Source organism: Ruditapes philippinarum, unplaced genomic scaffold (genome assembly GCF_026571515.1).
Source record: "Ruditapes philippinarum isolate M1 unplaced genomic scaffold, ASM2657151v2 ctg1570_1_1_1_1, whole genome shotgun sequence".
Lineage (NCBI taxonomy): Eukaryota > Metazoa > Mollusca > Bivalvia > Venerida > Veneridae > Ruditapes > Ruditapes philippinarum.
The window spans coordinates 87,878-108,146 of NW_026859398.1; the positions used below are offsets into that span (position 1 = coordinate 87,878).

The 20,269-nt window shown below is 31.6% G+C and overlaps 1 protein-coding gene across 3 annotated transcripts in view; it reads left to right on the forward strand.

Moving 5' to 3' along the window:
• LOC132756349 (protein still life, isoform SIF type 1-like) overlaps positions 1 to 20,269 on the forward strand; it is an 85,120-nt gene that overhangs the window by 62,363 nt on the left and 2,488 nt on the right. The window contains exons 13-26 of one of the 3 annotated variants that reach the window (XM_060747402.1): positions 1,838 to 1,967; positions 2,402 to 2,569; positions 3,210 to 3,390; positions 4,108 to 4,347; positions 5,231 to 5,325; positions 5,837 to 5,974; positions 6,728 to 6,922; positions 11,456 to 11,564; positions 11,899 to 12,078; positions 12,954 to 13,078; positions 13,773 to 13,949; positions 14,537 to 14,733; positions 15,203 to 15,503; positions 16,729 to 16,801. In XM_060747402.1, coding sequence (XP_060603385.1) covers positions 1,838 to 1,967; positions 2,402 to 2,569; positions 3,210 to 3,390; positions 4,108 to 4,347; positions 5,231 to 5,325; positions 5,837 to 5,974; positions 6,728 to 6,922; positions 11,456 to 11,564; positions 11,899 to 12,078; positions 12,954 to 13,078; positions 13,773 to 13,949; positions 14,537 to 14,733; positions 15,203 to 15,503; positions 16,729 to 16,764 — 2,272 coding nt within the window. In that variant the 3' untranslated portion in view covers positions 16,765 to 16,801. Of the gene's footprint in view, positions 1 to 1,837; positions 1,968 to 2,401; positions 2,570 to 3,209; positions 3,391 to 4,107; positions 4,348 to 5,230; positions 5,326 to 5,836; positions 5,975 to 6,727; positions 6,923 to 11,455; positions 11,565 to 11,898; positions 12,079 to 12,953; positions 13,079 to 13,772; positions 13,950 to 14,536; positions 14,734 to 15,202; positions 15,902 to 16,728; positions 16,802 to 20,269 lie in introns of those variants that run through there. The other 2 variants (XM_060747403.1, XM_060747401.1) reach the window with 2 other exon arrangements.

Consider the following 20,269-nt stretch of genomic DNA (forward strand, 5'->3'; position numbering starts at 1 on the left):
AAGGGCATATCAAATTTTCTTATGGCTTACATTTATTTCACGATTCTACAGTACCAAAAAAAGAAAAACTATTTTTGAAATATTAGGGAGAGCAATATTTGACATCTTAAAAAAATACTTTTGTTATACTTTCTTTTGTCTGTCGGTTTTTTGTTATTTATAGATTTTCAGTTAATCAACATTTCTGGAGGTTTACGGTGTGCCACTTTCAGACCTATCAGATGTGCACTTTCCTACCATTTATTTATTAGAGTATTACATGCAGCGCGGTGGCTCGTAATTGTCTGTGCTGTAATTCTATTTACTGTATATATCTTAATAAAAGCTCTTTCAATGGTTGATAAATTCTTTTATTTGACGAAGCAGCATAGCTTGTCTGCAAAAAGTTTGTGGTTCAACTGTGGCAGAAATGATCTTAAGATGGAGGTGTTGCTGGGGGTCTTCCTGCTCAAGTTAAAACTGGAAGATGAAATTTTTTTTGGTTAAAATTGGGTTTTCATTATAATGTTAACTTTGCTATTTATCAACAGATGGGGTGTAAGTGACCCAGTGGTTAAGGTTGTTGACTTCAAACCTCTTGCCCCTCACCTCTCATCAGGGCCTTTGAATTCTTTCATGTGAGGAAGCTGACTAACTTTAAGCTAACTTGCTTATGGAACATCGATGGTTCTACTCATGTGCTTGTTAATGCGTGAAATAATGCATGGAGGGGCACCTTAGGTCTTCCACCACCAGTAAAGCAAGAAAGTTGCCATATGACCTTTACTGTGTTGATGCAACATTAAATTACACCAAAAAATAACATAGATCTTGAAAAAAATTTGAGAGCTATCATATAAAGTGTTAGCTACTTATCAGAAGTCAGTTAACTAAAGTACAGGTGAGAAATATGCTGTTTTTTGCTTAGTATGCAATAAATTGTGGGAGCTGTTATTATAAAATGTATGGTTAAAGTAATAAAATAGCTGCAGTTTCAATGAATCAATAAGCTAATAATTAATTGCCGAAGGATCATGCTGGTTATGTCAGCAACATTTCTCATATCCGGACAGAAATAGACGGGTGTTTTCCAATCTGCTAATTATATTATATTATACCATATAAGACAACATTTTTTTAATGCATTGACATCCCCCTTAATAGCGTGTATTAATTCTTCATAATACACCTCTATAATTATTATGAATTATATCAATCAAATGTGCCTTGAACCAAGCATGATATTTCATAGTAAGCAGTACTCTCTCTGGTCATATGGTGTCTTAATAAGGTAATCCAGTGGGTGGAAAGTAATTAAAGGATGTCTGGTTTACAGTTTTTGTCAAAATAAGGTATATTAGTTAATGTAATTAGGGTTTTTTTTCCTTGTTAAAAATGTGACAAAGAATTTGAAGGATTGTAAAGGGGCTCTTAAATTTACCCATGGCTGTTAGTTGATGAAATTAGATTACATATATACAATTAGACTTCTGCTAAAGACCACCTCTGGATAAAGACAGCATTAAGCTTATACATATTTCATCTTAACCTCTACATAGCAACAACCTTCGAGAGACAAAGAAGGTGGTTGTTGCTTAAGGGTTTTGTTGTAGAGAGGTTAATATTATTGTGAAGTCTTACTTTGGGAAGAATACTCTTGGTCTAAAGAGGTAATTATTCTACAGAGTGCCATTTTACAGAGGTTTTACTGAATATGGATGTACCTGACGCATTTATCTATAAAAAAAAAAGAATAAATTTTAGTCAGTCTTTACCTGACATTAAGTATTTTGGTTCATGAGCACCTGTTTTAACTAAGATTATATTTGTATTGAGATATGGCATGGTTTTTTTACAGGTCAGTATTCAAGGCGGCGGAGATAGATGAGGTTGTAGGAGACATGATGGCCAAGGACGGGAGCCAGTCCCCATCAGGATCTACGGGATCCAGTGAAATACTTTCCAAAGTTACTGTGCCAAATAATCAGGTAGTGAGCTCTTTATATTTGACTCATCTGCATATAGAGTAAACGATTGACTCACTAAAATGACATTTTGAGATACCAGGTACTTTAATTAGGTACAGCTATTAGCTTTCTGTGGGAAGTCATCGCATGCCTAAGTTACACTTATCATATTCTTGTATATAATTTTTAACCCTTGTCCCACTAAATATCCTAAATGGACTTGTCCATGTTTCAATATAGACAGAACGGTCCATCTTTTTTAGGGAAAAATTAAAAATACATGTACATAGTGACTGAAGAGCAAACAGTGCAGACCATGATCAGAAAGTACAGATGTGCTTATGATTATTAGGCAATATTTTTTTTCATAGTGCTATTTCTTGACCTACAGATTATAAAAATATACATGTATTTCTATAAAGTTTATTTACATTATTTTCATTCTTATTATACAGTCTGTGACTGTGGGTATTAAGAAATCTACAAATGCAGAAGATGTATTGACTTATGTGTGCAATAAAAGACAACTCAATCCAAGGGATCACTATGTTCGTGTCCGTCTACAAGGGGCTCCAGAGGGTAGTTACCAGTATCCAAATAGAACAGAAAATATCAAGAAATTGGTAATTATATGTAGTTAAATCAATGATAAATCTATGTGTTGCGACAATGATTATGAGGTGTGTTCTTGGCTGAGTGGTTAAGGTTGTTGACTTCAAACCGCAAGCCTCTAACCGCTGTGGGTTAGAATCTGGACAGGGACTTTGGATTGTTTCATGTGAGGAAGCTTAAGGAACATATGTGGTTCTACTCAGGTGCTTGTTTGTGCCTGAAATAATGCAGAAGATGACTTATATGAGGTCTTTTCACCAGTAAGGCTGAAGAGACGCCATATGACCTATACTGTGTTGGTGTGACATAAAACCCAACAAAAAAGAACAACAAAACAGCTGTACAGAAACTGTATTATGACTCAGCACTTTTCATTTGCTTACTCAGATTATCTGTTTATGATATTAAAATCCCTGAAATTGATAATTGACGGTTTCATCTTGAAAGCAAATAAAGTCTGTTTCACAACTATAGCAGGTTTTGCCATCTGACACACTTGTCAAAATCTTTCATTTACTTAAGGACTGAAAAAGTCACCTACAGTGGTTATCTGTTACTTCTATGGGTAATTTCAATACATATATAAATTCCTAATTTTATGTGAGTTTGACATAACCACTTGTTAAATTGGATGTGTCGTTTATTTTCCAGAAATGTGAGCTTGTAGAGGTGTGTCAGAAGCATATATATCAGGTGGAGTTATGTAAAGGGGAGGAGTTTAAGGATTATGGTTTGAAGATAGAGGCGGAGCTTGCCCAGGACTGTGATAGAGATGATGATCTCAGAATATATGTTGCTGATGTCAGACCTGATAGTCTTGCTGATAAGAAAGGTATGAAACATTGTTTATGCAGATAATTGTTTTTTAGGCTGATATTCAATTTTGGTATTATCTGGGTGGTCGGTCCATCTGATTGGCTTTCCTGGAAAATAACAAATAATCACTGATTTCTCTGCAAGTGACCGACTACTTATCCCACATGATTTCTAAATCAGGGATAAGAGACAAAATGACCATTAAACTCAATGTTACGCAGAAATTTTGCCTCGCTCGAGGATTAAACCAGTCACCCCTGGATAACAAATCCTATGCTCTCTACTTAGGGTATATTGAGAAAGAGTTGTTGAAATAATGGTAAATAAATATTGTGAAATAACTTTTACTTGTTTACAGCACATATTGAACATTTATGTACTTAATTGTTATACAATATACTTGATGTCTCATGTAATACTTGTCAGTGTAATTGTAATTACTAATTATAATAACTCAATGTAATTGTAATTACAGACATTCTTCAAGAATGATTGTCTCTCTTGTATTCCAAGCCTTATTATTTGTCATTCCAGCGTAGAATTACAATTTATATTATATCACATGTTGAAATTGGGATATTATTATGCTGGATATTTACAGTCTTGGCCTGCTTTTCTCTGATAAAACTCTTTAAATGTATTTCCTTGAATAAGCTAAGTGTTATCAAATTAAGATGAAATAAAATATATATTAACAATTTTACGTGAATTTTGTATGAATTACACATTGCAGGTTTGAAGTCAAGTGACGAGGTTGTTGTTATAAATGGGAAGGTTGTGTCTGAGTTAGATATGGTGTTTGTGGAGTCCTTGTTAACTGAATCGGACAGCATCTGTCTAACTGTACGATCCCTATATGCACCAACCGGTAATGTTGCCATAGAAACGCCGGAATCCTGCCCACCTCCTCCTAGTCAGTCACGTATCAGTGATAACAGTATTGATAATCTCAAGATACCACCACCTTCATCAGGTACGATTAACTTGTCGTGTATTTAATTTGAATATTTACATACATGTGATGATCAAGTGGGAGATTTTTCTTCAAAAAGAAGGAGATTTTAGAATTTGCAATAAAAAAAAAAAAAAAGAAAGTTTTGATACCAAAAAGAGGAGATTTCTTTAATTTTTGAAAATACCCCTTATTTTAAGAAAAATCTTTAAAAATATGGCTGTTGAAAGTCGAAGTCTCCCGCTAAAAATGGGAGAGTAGACATGTATGCAGGTATGATTTTGAAAATTAATTATTCATCATCAATAATGATTTTGAATATTGAAAATTTGTTATCGGTTATCATGTATGATTTTGAATATTAATAATTGATCATCAGGTATGATTTTGAAAATTAATTATACGTCATCAATAATGATTTTGAATATTGAAAATTTGTCAATAATGATTTTGAATATTGAAAATTTGTTATCGGTTATCATGTATGATTTAGAATATTAATAATTGATCATCAGGTATGATTTTGAAAAAAAAAAAAATTATTGGTCATCAATAATGATTTTGAAAATTAATTATAGGTCATCAGGTGTAATAATGGTGTGGATATAATAACACACATTTTACTTATTTTATTAGGAAAGTTCCAAGTCAAGTGAGCACATAATAAAATATACTTTCTTATGCTATCACAGATAAATTTATGTGCTTAAATAGTACCTTATATTTTACTTGCGTCATCAAAGTTCAGTTTTGTTTGCACATAAATACATATACTTTTTTTTTGTTATCAAGGGCACATACATTTGTACTAACAAATACTTTGTTTTGTCATCAAGGTTTATATTAAGTAAGCACATTATATCAAGGTTCAAAAAATAATAACATACTTTATTTTGTTATCAAGGTTCAAGTTCAGTCAACACTAGTTGCCATAATTCGCCACATTCAAGCTTACCGAAGCCTAAACTGTCATCGGACCAGGTGGATGCCTTATTACAGGTAATTAATATCTGTCATCTTAGCCTGATGAAAAAATATGTTCCATAGTTTAATAACATATTCAATAATCCAATAACTTGTTTCATAACTCATTGACATGTTCTTTAAATGAATAACATGTAAAATTGTTAATGTTTTTACATACTTAAAAAACATGTTAAATAGTTAAATAATGTTTTGCATACAAATTGGTTAAATAATATGTTACATAGATGAATAATGTATTTCAAAGTTAAATAACATGTTCCATAGTTAAATAATGAATTACATGCTTGGATAATTCTTTTCTTAGTTGAATGCCATGATCCTTAGTTTTATAGTTAGTTCCATAGTTGAATAACATACTCCATATTTAAACAGCATGTTCCATAGCTAAATGATTTATTCCATAATTGTTCCAAAGTTGATTTATATGTTCCATACTAGACAAACTACATGTTCCATTATCTTAAATTTTATGTTTTGTATAACTTATGCATGGGTTATACTTTACATTTGTTTGTTATTAAAGGGAGCTGACCAGGTCACGGCTATATGTCGGGAATCTAATGATGACAGCACAGGAAGTATTAACCGACAGTTGTCTGAGGTAGAGAGATTGCGGAAGGTTATTATGGAGTTGGTTGATACAGAAAAAGCTTACGTCAAGGTAAGATTTGTATCATCTCTTTCATGGGACAACTATTTAAGTTAATTGAAAAAAAAGCTCAATAGAGCTTATTTTGTACTGTTCTAGACTTGCCAACTGAAGATAAAATTTATCTTCTGCTCATAATTTTACTTTCTGTCATGTATAGGGATAGTCATAAAGCATTTAAAATAAGTGGAATGGATATATAAAAATGACAAACCAACTAAGGGCTAAAGGGAAGTAAATATGGTAACTATTAGAAATTTTTTCCAATCTGATTGTTTCCCTTTGACTTATTTAATTCATAAATAACTAACTTTTTATAATAAAAGTGTGATACATTGAAAAGATTAATTAAATTGTTGAAGGTAGTTAAGGTCACTGACCTGGGACCACTCTACAAAGGGACTTCTTTCATGTAAGGAAGATGTCAAGCTAGCATTTTGAAGGTTGGTTGTTCTACTATTGTGCCTGAAATGAAGGACACCATCAGTGAAGCTGGAAAGTCACCATATGACTTTCACAGTGACAGTTTGTCTTACAAACTTCAGGAAATTAGAATTATTTATGTAATTTTTGATTACCTCTTATCTTTATGGAACTGAAAATAGATTGGCCCCTGGCTATATTGTTGGTGGCTCGATTTTTGTATAATTTTGAAAATAAATTCCTAAATTTTGAATTGACTGTTTCAAACTTTGGGCAAATTTTTCACAATCTCAGCAGATTGTGGGTTATTCAAAGTTTAATTAACATACTGGGTTATTTCAGGACCTTAATTGCCTACTGGAGAGATATGTCGAGCCTCTTAAAGAGGAGATGTTCCTCTGTGCTGATGAGATAGACCATATATTTGGTAATATACAGGAGATAGCCTTGTTTCAGCGACAGTTCCTACACAGTCTAGAGGAGGCCATACAGTTAGATAGTCCTTTCTTTCAAGGCACAGACATCAAACATTACCGGGTGAGTATGATTGAAATCTACGACTATGCTCGTGTTCGGTCTACTGGCTCCCCCTTCCTTTACAGCACTGCCAGTTCACTAGCTACACAGCATGTAAAAAAAAACTTCTCAGTGAACATGCTTGGACATTTGCATTTTGTGAAAAATATAGGAGTAATGGCCCCTGGAATAGAAGATTGCAATACAATTTTTGGCTAAATAATACCTGTGTGTTTCAGCTTTGTTTATAGCCATAATTATTTTTAGTGGTTCGAATCTCATGTTTTAGGTTTATTGTAAACAAGTATTTTTGTGTAGGCCAATTTCTTGAATATTAGAGATTTTCATATTTATTTCATGTGAAACCATATAGAGGTCTTTTACACTTAAAGTACTCAAACTTAGAGTGCTCAAACTTTTTATTCTTACAACAGATTATTTGAAATTAGCTGGACTTTTCCATAAGAGATGTTATTTTATGTGTCTTTCATTTTACAGATAATATTTTCTTATACATTGCTTTTTTATGACCAATTAGAATTAAAATCATAATAGAATTGCTGTATTCATTAAATATCACTTAACAATCAAAGTGTTAATTATCTTTTTTCCAGATTTGATATACTCTTAAAAATTAAACTATTTCCAGAATGTTCTATTTCTTTATAACTTTCAATATTGTTAATGAATTATTTTCTTTTTTAATTCAGCTGTACTTTCTCTTTGTAAAATTCATAACTGTTGTTCCAATTTTGAACTATGCAAACAGATCAGCTGTTGTCTAATTTTCTACAGATGTACGTTTTTTTAATACAAGTGTGTTATTTTTAACCGTGGCATGAACTTTTTTATGCAGATGTACTATCTCTTTGTACTTTTTAACACAGATGTACTATTTTTTTACTTCTAATAAATGCAAATTAAAGGAAGAAGAAGTTTTGGTATGGTTTGCTAGCTGTGAATAATTGTTGTACTTTATTGTTACATCATTCATAACTGTTGTCCTAGGATGTAGAATCTCCCACCTTTTTTCTCCTAAAATATATGTTAAGTTTAAACAGAACGTTGGTGTGATTGTATAATGTTTCTTACTCAATGAAACAAGCAATTTGTATGATTGTTTAATGTTTCTTGCTCAAGGAAACAAGTCATTTGTATGATTGTGTAATGTCTCTTGCTCAAGGAAACAAGTCATTTGTATGATTGTGTAATGTATCTTGCTCAAGGAAACAAGCCATTTGTATGATTGTGTAATGTCTCTTGCTCAAGAAAACAAGCCATTTGTATGATTGTGTAATGTTTCTTGCTCAAGAAAACAAGTCATTTGTATGATTGTTTAATGTGTCTTGCTCAAGGAAACAAGCCATTTGTATGATTGTGTAATGTGTCTTGCTCAAGAAAACAAGTCATTTGTATGATTGTTTAATGTTTCTTGCTCAAGGAAACAAGCCATTTGAATGATTGTGTAATGTCTCTTGCTCAAGAAAACAAGCCATTTGTATGATTGTGTAATGTTTCTTGCTCAAGAAAACAAGTCATGTGTATGATTGTGTAATATTTCTTGCTCAAGGAAACAAGTCATTTGTATGATTGTTTAATGTTTCTTGCTCAAGAAAACAAGTCATTTGTATGATTGTTTAATGTTTCTTGCTCAAGAAAACAAGCCATTTGAATGATTGTGTAATGTCTCTTGCTCAAGAAAACAAGCCATTTGTATGATTGTGTAATGTTTCTTGCTCAAGGAAACAAGCCATTTGTATGATTGTTTAATGTTTCTTGCTCAAGGAAACAAGTCATTTGTATGATTGTGTAATGTTTCTAGTTCTAGGAAACAAGCCATTTGTATGATTGTGTAATGTTTCTTGCTCAAGGAAACAAGCCATTTGTATGATTGTGTAATGTTTCTTGCTCAAGGAAACAAGCCATTTGTATGATTGTGTAATGTTTCTTGCTCAAGGAAACAAGTCATTTGTATGATTGTGTAATGTTTCTTGCTCAAGGAAACAAGCAATTTGTATGATTGTGTAATGTTTCTTGCTCAAGGAGACAAGCCATTTGTATGATTGTGTAATATTTCTTACTCAATGAAACAAGCCATTTTTGTATGATTGTGTAATATTTCTTGCTCATGGAAAGAAGCCATTGTTATGACTGTGTAATGTCTCTTGCTCAAGGAAACAAGCCATTTGTATGATTGTGTAATCTTTCTTGCTCAAGGAAACAAGCCATTTGTATGATTGTTTAATGTTTCTTGCTCAAGGAAACAAGCCATTTGTATGATTGTGTAATGTTCTTCCTCATGGAAAGAAGCCGTTGTTATGACTGTCTAATGTTTCTCGCTCGAGAAAACAAGTCATTTGTATGATCGTGAAATGTTTCTTGCTCAAGGAGACAAGCCGTTTGTATGATTGTGTAATCTTGCTCAAGAAAACAATGGTTTGCCTCTGTCGAGGATTGAACCCACAGAACCAGCAATCCTTAGATTATGAGTCTGACATGTTACCCACTGGGTCACACTGCGAAAGATATTTTTAGTTTTTAATATCAAGAATAAAAGTTTAAAAAAGAGTGTATCTCTTTGATAAAAGGTTTTGATTCCCATTTTATTTCAATTTATTTGTGTTTTTGATGTTGTTGATTAGGACCGTAGACCTGTACATCTGACAATGCTCACTAAACACTCTAGGTAATAATATTTAAGACAAGCTCCCAGTCTTAAATTTAGGGATTGATCAGTATATTTTAGATACACAATTGATCTGACCAATTCTGTCATTCATGAAATATAAGGGAGTACATGTAGTTACTATACCACCTTTGCTCAGGTTACATAAAAGTTATGATGTAAATGTATATGTATTGTTGGATATTTTTATACTATTTAGAGTCTTCTTGTTCTTTTTTTCTCTTTATAATTTCCTGTTATCTTTATTTCTGTCTGTTTTTCTATATATTTTTTACTGTATTCCCTCATTGTTTATTTTTTAATTCTTGTATGTAGTATTCTAGATTTACTTTATTCTTTCTTTTTTGTCTTTGTTACTTAATTGACAGTGATCTTTTAGTGTTTGTGCTGTGTTTATCTAAATTCATGCTATGTCTTTTTATTACTCCCTCTCTGGCAATGTTTAGCACATCTTTGAATTTGCCCATTTTTAACTAATTTATAAAAACTTTTTTTATTTAAATTTCTCTTTCCTTAAGCCACGTTCTACAGTATGATTTAGTAATAATGGTTTTATACCATATTCCCTATTTTATTCTATTTGTAGTCGTTAACTTCAAACCACTTGCCCCTCACTGCTGTGGGTTTGATTCCCAGCAGGGACTTTGGATTCTTTCATATGAGGAAGCTATCTAGCTAGCTTACAGAATATAGTTGGTTCTACATGGGCACCTGTTCGTGCCTGAAATTATGTATGGAAGGGCTCCTGATACCAGTTAAGCTTGAAAGTTGCCATAGGACCTATTGTGTTTTGGTGCGACCTAGCCTAACCCCCCAAAACAACTATTCTCTTTGTATATCCTTTTTAGTATTGTTTAAAGACCTGTAAGTGTTTGTTGCCTGGCATTAATCATTCACACATCTCCATTGAAACTACAGGGAAATCTGTTTCAAGTCAATTGTTACACAATGCTACAGGTTCAAATCCCACTAGGTTCTCTAGATATTGCATGTGAGGAAGCAATCCTGGTAGCTCAGATATGGTTGATGGTTGTACTCTGATGACCACTTGTTTCAGAAATAAAACATGGAGGGACACCTCAAACCATAATGCTTGAAACCGACATATGACTGAAGGCCACACCAATTAATCAGTCAATTAAAATCATAAATCACCGTTACTTCAAGCTTAATGTGTAACATCGGTGCACTGCACCCATGCAGAATTGTTCAAATTATTCCATATCATCTTTTTTATCAATCCTGTTGAATTCAGGAAAAACTTTACTTCTCATAGGCAGACAGACAAATTATCACTTTGAAATTTTAACCCATATTTTTGCTATCTTTATTCTTTAATGGCACCTCCCCTTCAGATTTGTGTTTTTTGAATTATACTCCTTTCTATTTGTATATTCTCTAATGACACTTTTATGTTCTCATGTGGCTGTTTTTTTGGGTGTCCCAGTGTTACATGTATCTTACCCCATTTGTCTCTGTTTAAGTCTTTTTACCAACTGTGCGCTATTCTTGTAACAGTTTAAAAGAAGGATTTTTTTTACACCAGGTCTTTCCTGTAAAACATCTGTCATTAAATGAATATATTATGTATTTGATTAATTGGAGTTTTATGATATAATTCATACAGATAATTGTGAAATTTGACCAATTATTAGGTAGAATTTACCAATTATATTAGGTGGTATTTACCAATTATATCAGTCGGAATTTACCAATTAAAAATTATTAGGTGGTATGTACCAATTATATAAGTTGGTATTTACAAATTATATAAATTATTTATTTATGGCAATACCAGTTTAATTAGGTGGTATTTTTATATATTTTTGTAATTCTAGCTTTATAAAAACTATATCTTTATATTTCAGAGAGTGTTGTTTTCACTTGGAGGCTCATTTCTGTTCTACGCCAATCATTTTAAAGTTTACAGTTCATTTTGTGCCAGTCACTCAAGATCTCAGAAAATACTCAATCCAGGTATGTTTGTCTGTTATTAACCCTAATTACGCTGCTGGAGGCAACTGAATCTCCACATGCGACAAGTGCAGACCAAGATCAGACGGCACTGTGCATTCTGATTATGGTCTGTACTTTTCACGTCAATCATGACCGATTTTGAAAATTTCTCCCCAAAAATGTAAAAATGGTGAATAAAATAGATAGACAAGGTTATTTAAATAAGCTTGAATTTATCAGTGTTATTTATTTAATGGAAAACCCCAATATAGAATAGAAATGTGCTCAGGTAATACTGGATTTTCTTTAATCATCGCAAAACAACAAGCATGGTAAAATATTATAATAATTTCAGATACAATTAACGAGAAGTTGAAAGAATTTCTGATAGCAAGAAATCCAAAGCATCAGCACTCGTCGACCCTCGACTCGTACCTGATCAAACCTATACAGCGAATACTCAAATACCCACTACTTCTACAACAGCTCTGTAACCTCACTGATCCTGATACTGATGAACATCATCATTTGTCAGGTAACATTCTCATTTGTCAGGTAACATTGATATTTGTCAGGTAACATTGTTATTTGTCAGGTAACATCATCATTTGTCAGGTAACATTATCATTTGTCAGGTAACATCATCATTTGTCAGGTAACATTATTATTTGTCAGGTAACATTATCATTTGTCAGGTAACATTATCATTTGTCAGGTAACATTATCATTTGTCAGGACACATTATCATTTGTCAGGTAACTTTGTCATTTGTCAGGTAACTTTATATGCTGGTTATTTGTCAGGTAACATTGTTTAATTGTTACATGCACTTGTCAGGTACATTGTTAAAGATTTATTTGTAAGATAACATTGTTGAATTGGTATTTGTCAGGTAACATGATTTAATTGTTATTTATATGTTGACATTGTTCAATTGTTATTTGTCAGTTGTTATTTTTCTTGCAACCTGAAATTTTATCTGTCAGATGACATTGTTATTTGTCAGGTAACATTGTTAAATCATTTGTCAGGTAATATTGTTGAATTATTATTTGTCAAGTAACATTGTTATTTGTCAGGTTATGTTGTAAAATTACATTTCATAACATTTAACATTGGATTATGAATATTTATACTTAACTGTTAATATATTTTTCATTAGTTTGATACATGTATTTTAAATACATATTTTACTGAGCTGGCTTACAAAACATTTGTGGGTTTTACTCAGGTGCCCATTCATGCCTGAAATAATGCCCCACCTGAGGTCTGCCTCCACCTGTAAAGCTGAAAAGTCTTTATATGACCAGATCTATGTTAGTATGATGTAAAACTTAAAAAATACCATCTAGTGGTATGCCCCTTTAAGATTGTGATGAATAAGGAAATATTTTATTTTATATTTTACAGAAGCAAGAAAGGGTATGGAAGCTGTGGCTGAACATATCAATGAAATGCAAAAAATCTATGAAGAATACGGTGCAATATTTGACGAGCTTTCTAAAATGTTTAAAGAATTATATCCCGCTAAAAAGGTATGTATGTATGTATGTGTTAGATCTTGATTGTGATGGGGGGGGGGGGGGATAAGCATTTCTAACCTAAATTTGTGAAATAGTCTTGCCTGACCTTGAATTCGAATCAGTCCATTAGTGGTTAAAGGGATTTCAATATCAGAATAATAATTTAGAGTAGCCAATGGTGAAAAGTGGTCACATTGGTCTTAATGAGTTTATTTTGGTAATGATCTGGATTTTATTATTTTTGAACTGTATATGGACAGTTTTGTAAGTGACTTGTAATTGGTCAAAAGAATGAAATTTATTTTATTTCTTTCAGTTTGGTTCACTATGAAAAAATTGTTGGTCTGTTAACTTATCGTGTTGCTTGTTACAGTTATATATTGCACAGATTCAGCATTACTGTTACGAAATTTCTTTCATTATTTTCACATGCCTGCATTATGATGCTATGATTGTGAAATATTTTTTTTTAATGGACTTGTCCATCTTGTAATCTGGACAATACCATTCATCATTTGAAGGGGAAATTACAAAATATCACCAACCGAATGACCAACAGTGGAGACCATGATGAAATGGCACAGTTGCATGGATAGATAGATTCATTTGCCACTAGCAGGATCGAGATTAATCAGTTTTCAGTCTAGTTGTTCTGTGCATGTTTAAATAAATGTAGATATAAATGTATTGTATTTTGAATTTATAGGCAGTTGATTTGAGCGTTGGAGAGTTACAAATGTATGGTACAGTTGAATGGTCTAATGTTGCTGACAGTCTGGGTAAAATCAAGAAAGGGACAGAACTGGAGAGTACAGTGTTTGTTTTCAAGACAGGAGTTGTCTTTCTTTGTAGAGAAAGATTAAAAAGACGGAAAACTCGGGTGGTGAGTTAGAATATATTTCAGTTTTTATGAACCCTTTAAAACTGTGCTTGTTTTATCAGTCTGACCAAATGGCTCAATAGGGACAGCATCTAATTAGTATCTAGGGGTTGCTGATTAATCCTAGGTCAAGGTAGAATTTGGCAATGTAACCAGCGTTGTTTCTCACTGCTGATTCAGAAATCATTTGGGATGTGCAGATAGTCATTTGTGGAGAAATGGGTAAATTATTTACCCATTTCTCCACAAATGACCATCTGCACATCATTTACTAAATAAAAGCCATATAAACAAAACAAACAAACAAGTTTTGTTAAAAGACACATTTCATTGATACAATGATAGATTATTGTAATTAATTTATAAGTAAACAAAAATACAGTACTCATGTACCTTTAATACATTAAAAGTATAAAATGACATGATAATTTAATACAATGACATGATGCTAGAAAATTATATATTTACATAAATTAATTCTTGCAAAAATTTCATCTAACTTGAAATTAAGTTTTCTGCAACCTTGTACTGTTTTGTCAGCCCCTGATTTTGGGTATCAATTATTTACGTACATTATGCTTATGTTACAGGGGACTGGTTCTGGTAGGGGATTATTCAGTGAAAGTTATGACACAATTGAAAGGTTCCGTACACTGATTCCGGTGCAAGATGTTCAGGTGCGGCTAGGAAAAGTTAACGATTTAGATGGTCATTACTGGTGGGAGCTGGTTCATTCTAGATCAGATCCGGAATGTAGACCGGAGCGAGTATACCAGTTCTGTAACAGGTAAACATTTTCTTTGTTTCATTGTAACAAACCAGTAATGTAGAGATGAAAGGTACAGAGAATATGCCTTTGAGAGGTGAAAGAGATCTAAGTGACATTTTTATTGGACGAAATAATCACTTACATTCACAATTTTGTTGGACCAAAAGGTGGTCATTTTAGAAAGGTAGTCCTTGATTAAAGGTCAGTTTGCACTTGAGGAGTTCACATCACAGTACATGTATATCCACTTTTGACTAAGTTTTGTCAAATTTGATTTGGGGCAATTTTACTTGCATGGTTCTTTCTCAATTAATGACCTTGTCAAAATGCACCTAATTGGAGTGTATGGATTTTGATAGCATTTCTAACCTTATGTATTTTCTATATTCTGATATGAATATTAGTTTCAGAACAATTATTAATAATAATGTTGATTTGTAAGATTAGATTTGATTGGACTAAATTCTGATGGGATTTTATTTTTCAGTACAACGGAAGCTAAAACAGACTTTATGAGAATTATTAGACAAACAATTAGAGATAGTGTTCGTAAAATGACTGTGCCATCAGGCTCTCGAGATAGTTTAAAAAGTAAATACATTCCGTTTGGTGGTAAACGTCTCGAAGCATTGTCTTCTAATCCACGCAGTACGCTCAGCAAGAAACGTAACTCTTCTAGTAATAAAAACCAAGACGAAAGACATTCAATGGAATTAGATGGAAAATTTAGTGTCGACGATGATGGTGTATTCAGAACAAGAAGTAAAACTGTCGGAGATTTGAACGAAGTAAGTTGTGAAGACGGAGATGATGATAATTATCTACCTGCGTCTGCTTCACAGCCGCAAATACCTCAAAACGGCAATCACAGTGAAACTTCTTCTTGTTCGAATCTCAGCCTGTCTAGTCAGTCGGGATCCTCCGCTAAATTAACATTTGCCAGTGCTAATCCACTTAAATTCTGTAGTGCCCAATCTAGAACACCACCCTCTTGTTCCCCAATTTGGAAGCCAAGAAATGAAGCGAATGTTATAAAGCAGCAAGAATTTCTTGCTTCCAAATTGGAGAAAGGGACAGATAGGCTGAATCTTGATGATAAACATAGTTCTTTGAAAGATACAGAATGTTGATTTGTTATCCTTTTTTATCTTACAAATTTGAAAGAAATATAAGGACATATAATATTGTTATCCTTTATTGAATTCATCTTGCTTTGAAAAAATTAATGCAGTATGAAGATTTTTATGGATTCTTTATCTTTTTTGAAAGATTTTTTCCGTTTTTATCTTGCTTTTAAAGATAAAGACTGCCTTTTTATCCATTTTGTATCTTGCTATAAAATATTGAAGAAAGAAATTAATGAAAAAAGTTATTTAAAATTATTTAGTTTTAAATACCCCCCCCCCCCACTTTTCCAATGGCTGTGTGTTTTTTGTTATGATATTATTGTATTTATTTGTATATTTTGTACAGTTAATCTCCACTTGGTGCCAAAATATTTTAGGAATTATTTTCTGCAAAAGAACGACAGTTCTACCCGATGTTATTTTGTATTTAATTACAATTTATTTAATCCTTTGTTAGTATGTATTGATTTACTGCAAAATGGTGAAATTTTGTGGGCACAATATGTTTAGAGCACAATTTTTTCTGAGGACCAGAATCTCTGGATTTATTTCAATGTCATTACTAAGGTGATAAAAGTTTTTGAATGGGAAGCTGATGAATATTCATATTGTAATTGTTTATTTACATTTATTTGTTATAATGTTTTTATTAAACATCTTTAAAATTCACAAAAATTAACAGCCAACAAAAATATCAATTTTACAGTAATATATAATGAATTGATGCAGTTTAGTGTTCAACAGCCAAGTTTTATCAAAGTTTACATATTTCCTTCTTTAAATCAGTACTGGTATATAGGAAAATGACTAAAAAGTGACAATTGTTTTGTATGTATTGATATTATATTTTGGAAGATATATAATGAATGTGTGTGTTACATTACAGAGTGATTTAGATGAATCTATGGAGGAATTTGTTTGAGTTTAAGTGTACTTTAATGTATTGTACACGAGGTCAGGTAATATACATATGTCTCCTTGTCAAACACTTGTACCCACATAATCTCTGATCAGTATTTCCGGTTTTCTTCTGTTATATTTCTGCAGTCATATTGCTCCGGTTATATTTCTCCACTCATATTTTTGTGATGGTATCTTTCTGGTCGCATTTCTGTTAAATATCATCATTAGTTTTTGTTTTCCTTGAAGTTCTCATTTTGATAATTACCCTGTTGGCGAAATAAGTTTATAAAGTGAAATCTACAGTTCTATCACAGCGTCTGCTTTAACTATGAGTAAAGAATGTTTTTAAAATGTTTGACCATTAATTAACTGAATTTCTTAAATAGATTTGTCCCAACTGTCCATTATCAATTTTTGAGAATCATTTGCGCAAACTGTTTGTTTCTGTTTCGGCGCCATATGACCTAAACTGTGTTTGTGCGCCGTAAAACCAAACAAAACAAAAGCGAAGTGCAGACTTGTTCTATACTGGTAGTAAAGGCTTATTAAATTTATCAGAAATTTTTTTAAAACTGTCTTAAAACACAGAATAAGTCACAAGAGGGACTTATTTATTTCTATTTTAACATGCTTGTTGAATATTCATTGTAAATATAGCATGAAGTAGTGAATTAAACATGTAGAAGGTCTGACATAATACAGTGCTATATCAATCCTTATTCAATTATGATAAACACCATTTCCCTGCAAACAATATTTATATATAATATATACGTTATTTTATTTGTAATAAATAGTTTATTTATGTAATATAAAAATAATATGAAAACTATTTTACAGTAGCGCATGAAAACTAGACGAAAATGACAAAATAAGATGAAATGTTAACTTCAACGAAAATTCACAAACATTTTAATTTGGAATTTCACAAGCATTTTAATTTAGAATTAGTGTGGATATGTTGTTAGAAAATGGAAATGGAAAATGTTGTTAAAGAAATGGAAATAGAATCAGAGGTTACATGATACGAGTATTTGACAATTGTGGGGTAACATTGTATGCTTGAGCAACTTTTTCCTCCCAGTTGCTTACAAACACTGTTATGTTCTTTTCCTATGTTTACATTCTGCTCAGCCAGTTTACAAACCTTCTTTTTGAAGAGTCTTTTGCTAAATTTCAATCTGATGCTTTGTGAAACCATATTCTTAAAGACGTAATTTTTGGTCATAGAATTGCAGGTTGAAACTTGCACAATATTCTTTTCTTGAAACAATTTTAAAAAAAGTTTTGGAGACCATGATGTGTTTTGCTTGGTTTATGTCGAAAATGTATTTAATATCTATCAAAATCATTCTGTTAAAGTTTTTAAAGAATTTGTTAAAAGAAAAATAGAACTAAAGTGAATTGATATCATAAACAGGGTATTTTATAAACACACAAAAATCCCAAAGTAGTTCAAAAACAAAACAAAGGCACAAAAAAGTGAATTGGAAGAAAAAGTGACTGGGCAGAATTAACATGTATCTTAGTGTATTTTTAAGTTTAACTTTATCTATTTTAGCTCCAATGTTTCTTCAAGGTCACAAAATATTTTTATCCACATTATGTCAGTAATATTACCGTTTTGTTTATCTATAAGGGAATATAATTTTTATTTTTGATTTAAAGCAATTTTTTTAAAACTTGGAAATTACATTTATAAGCACCTAGATTCTTCAATGTTTTGTTAGATTTATTTTGGAATAAGGGGTTACAATTATTTCCAAACCTGTTTAGTTCAATTTACTGTTTGATCCACAATTTTAAATTTACTTGCCACTTAAGAAACAAAATATTTCTTGTACTCAGTAAAAACGAAGTTAAATATTTGAAGAAAAAAAAATTGTTAAATCATAAAGTGGCTAGAAAATCTAGATTCTGAAATGTTGGATCAGACAGTATATAGTTATATAGAAAAAAATCCTGGTAGGAGTAAAATGTAATAGCCATTAATGGCAAAAATTATAGAGGGAGTTAAATGTAATAGCCATTAATATTAGAATTGGCAGCTAATCTGTTACAGCAGCCATAGTCCTACCCCATTGCAATGTTTAAATTTTGTGCCATAAACAAAACATTATCAGTTTTTCATATCACACCATACTTTAAATAAAATTACATTCTCATTTTTACATACTTGACCATTTTTTGCATTTAAAGATGTACAAGTTTGAAGTTAACCACATAAAACATAGACTATCAAGTTATAGATTTGTAGATTTTGATTTTCAATGTCTGTTGTAAATTCCTGCTTTAAATTCCATGCAGTGTTAGTTAATACTTTCAAATTGTGTTTCCATTGTTCTATTTATATAGAAGCACAGTATCACCTTTACTGAATTTTTGATATTGTAAAAATTAATTGATTGAAATGATACAAACAAGTGGAATAAATGGCTGAATTGCTGAACTAAAGTGATTTACAGTTATGTGGGTTATGAGGTCAATCTAAGCATAATCCCTCATAAATATGTAAGGCTGTATATTTTAGCCATAATTTTTTTCAGTAATTATTGTCCATGAATAGTTACCTCTAGTAAGGACTGAAAAAGTGAAGATTTACAATAATGGAACATCTTTTCCAAATAGAGATATTTTATCAAATATAATCAAATCTAAATTTCAAAACATGAAAGTTGATTTTTCTGCCGAAAGGCCATCTAAAACTGTAAAATTTACTGGGAGGAACTGAATATAAAAAGAATTTTCATTGGTCATTTTAAAATTGCAAACTGAAATATGGGAATTTCATTGGCTATTCCAAAATGAAATGTAAAGGATAGTTCTTGTTTTATTTTAGGAAGGCACCTATCTTATTAGGGACCAAGATACAAACGGTTTTTAACAATCATATTTTTTTATTGTTAAGTTGGTCCATAGGTTGTTTTTTTATATGTTTTAAGATTATTTTTTTCATCAGTTTTATTTTACATGAAGACTTCTGTGTTATTTTATGACAGGATAGGGTTGACCAATTTAAATTCAACTATTGTTGTACAGAACAATATCATACTCATTATGATTTATATGTCCCTTTTTTGATTATCTTTGACTAGGACTCACTCACAATCAGTTTACATGTGTAGATATATGTTTAAGATAATGGACTTGTTGTGGAAGTCAACAATCTACTTGCAATTACATATTCTTATTTGTTCTTGTTCTGTAGGCAATCTTTAGCCGGCCATTATGCATAGACAATCATTGTTATAACAGTATTTGTAAGAAGTATTTAAAGGGAATTTACTATTTAACTGTACAATATGGCAACATATTTGAATACTATATTGTCCAACACAAGAAATATATTGGAGAGTGACATATACAAGATGGGAATATATTTGACTACTATAGTTTTCAATACAAGAAGTATATTAGATTATGTCATAGTACAATTCAAATGAATAAGGGACAATAGGTAAATTAACTTTATGAATGCATACTCACACTACCATTTGCTAGTTATTATAAGTCAAAAAGAGCAA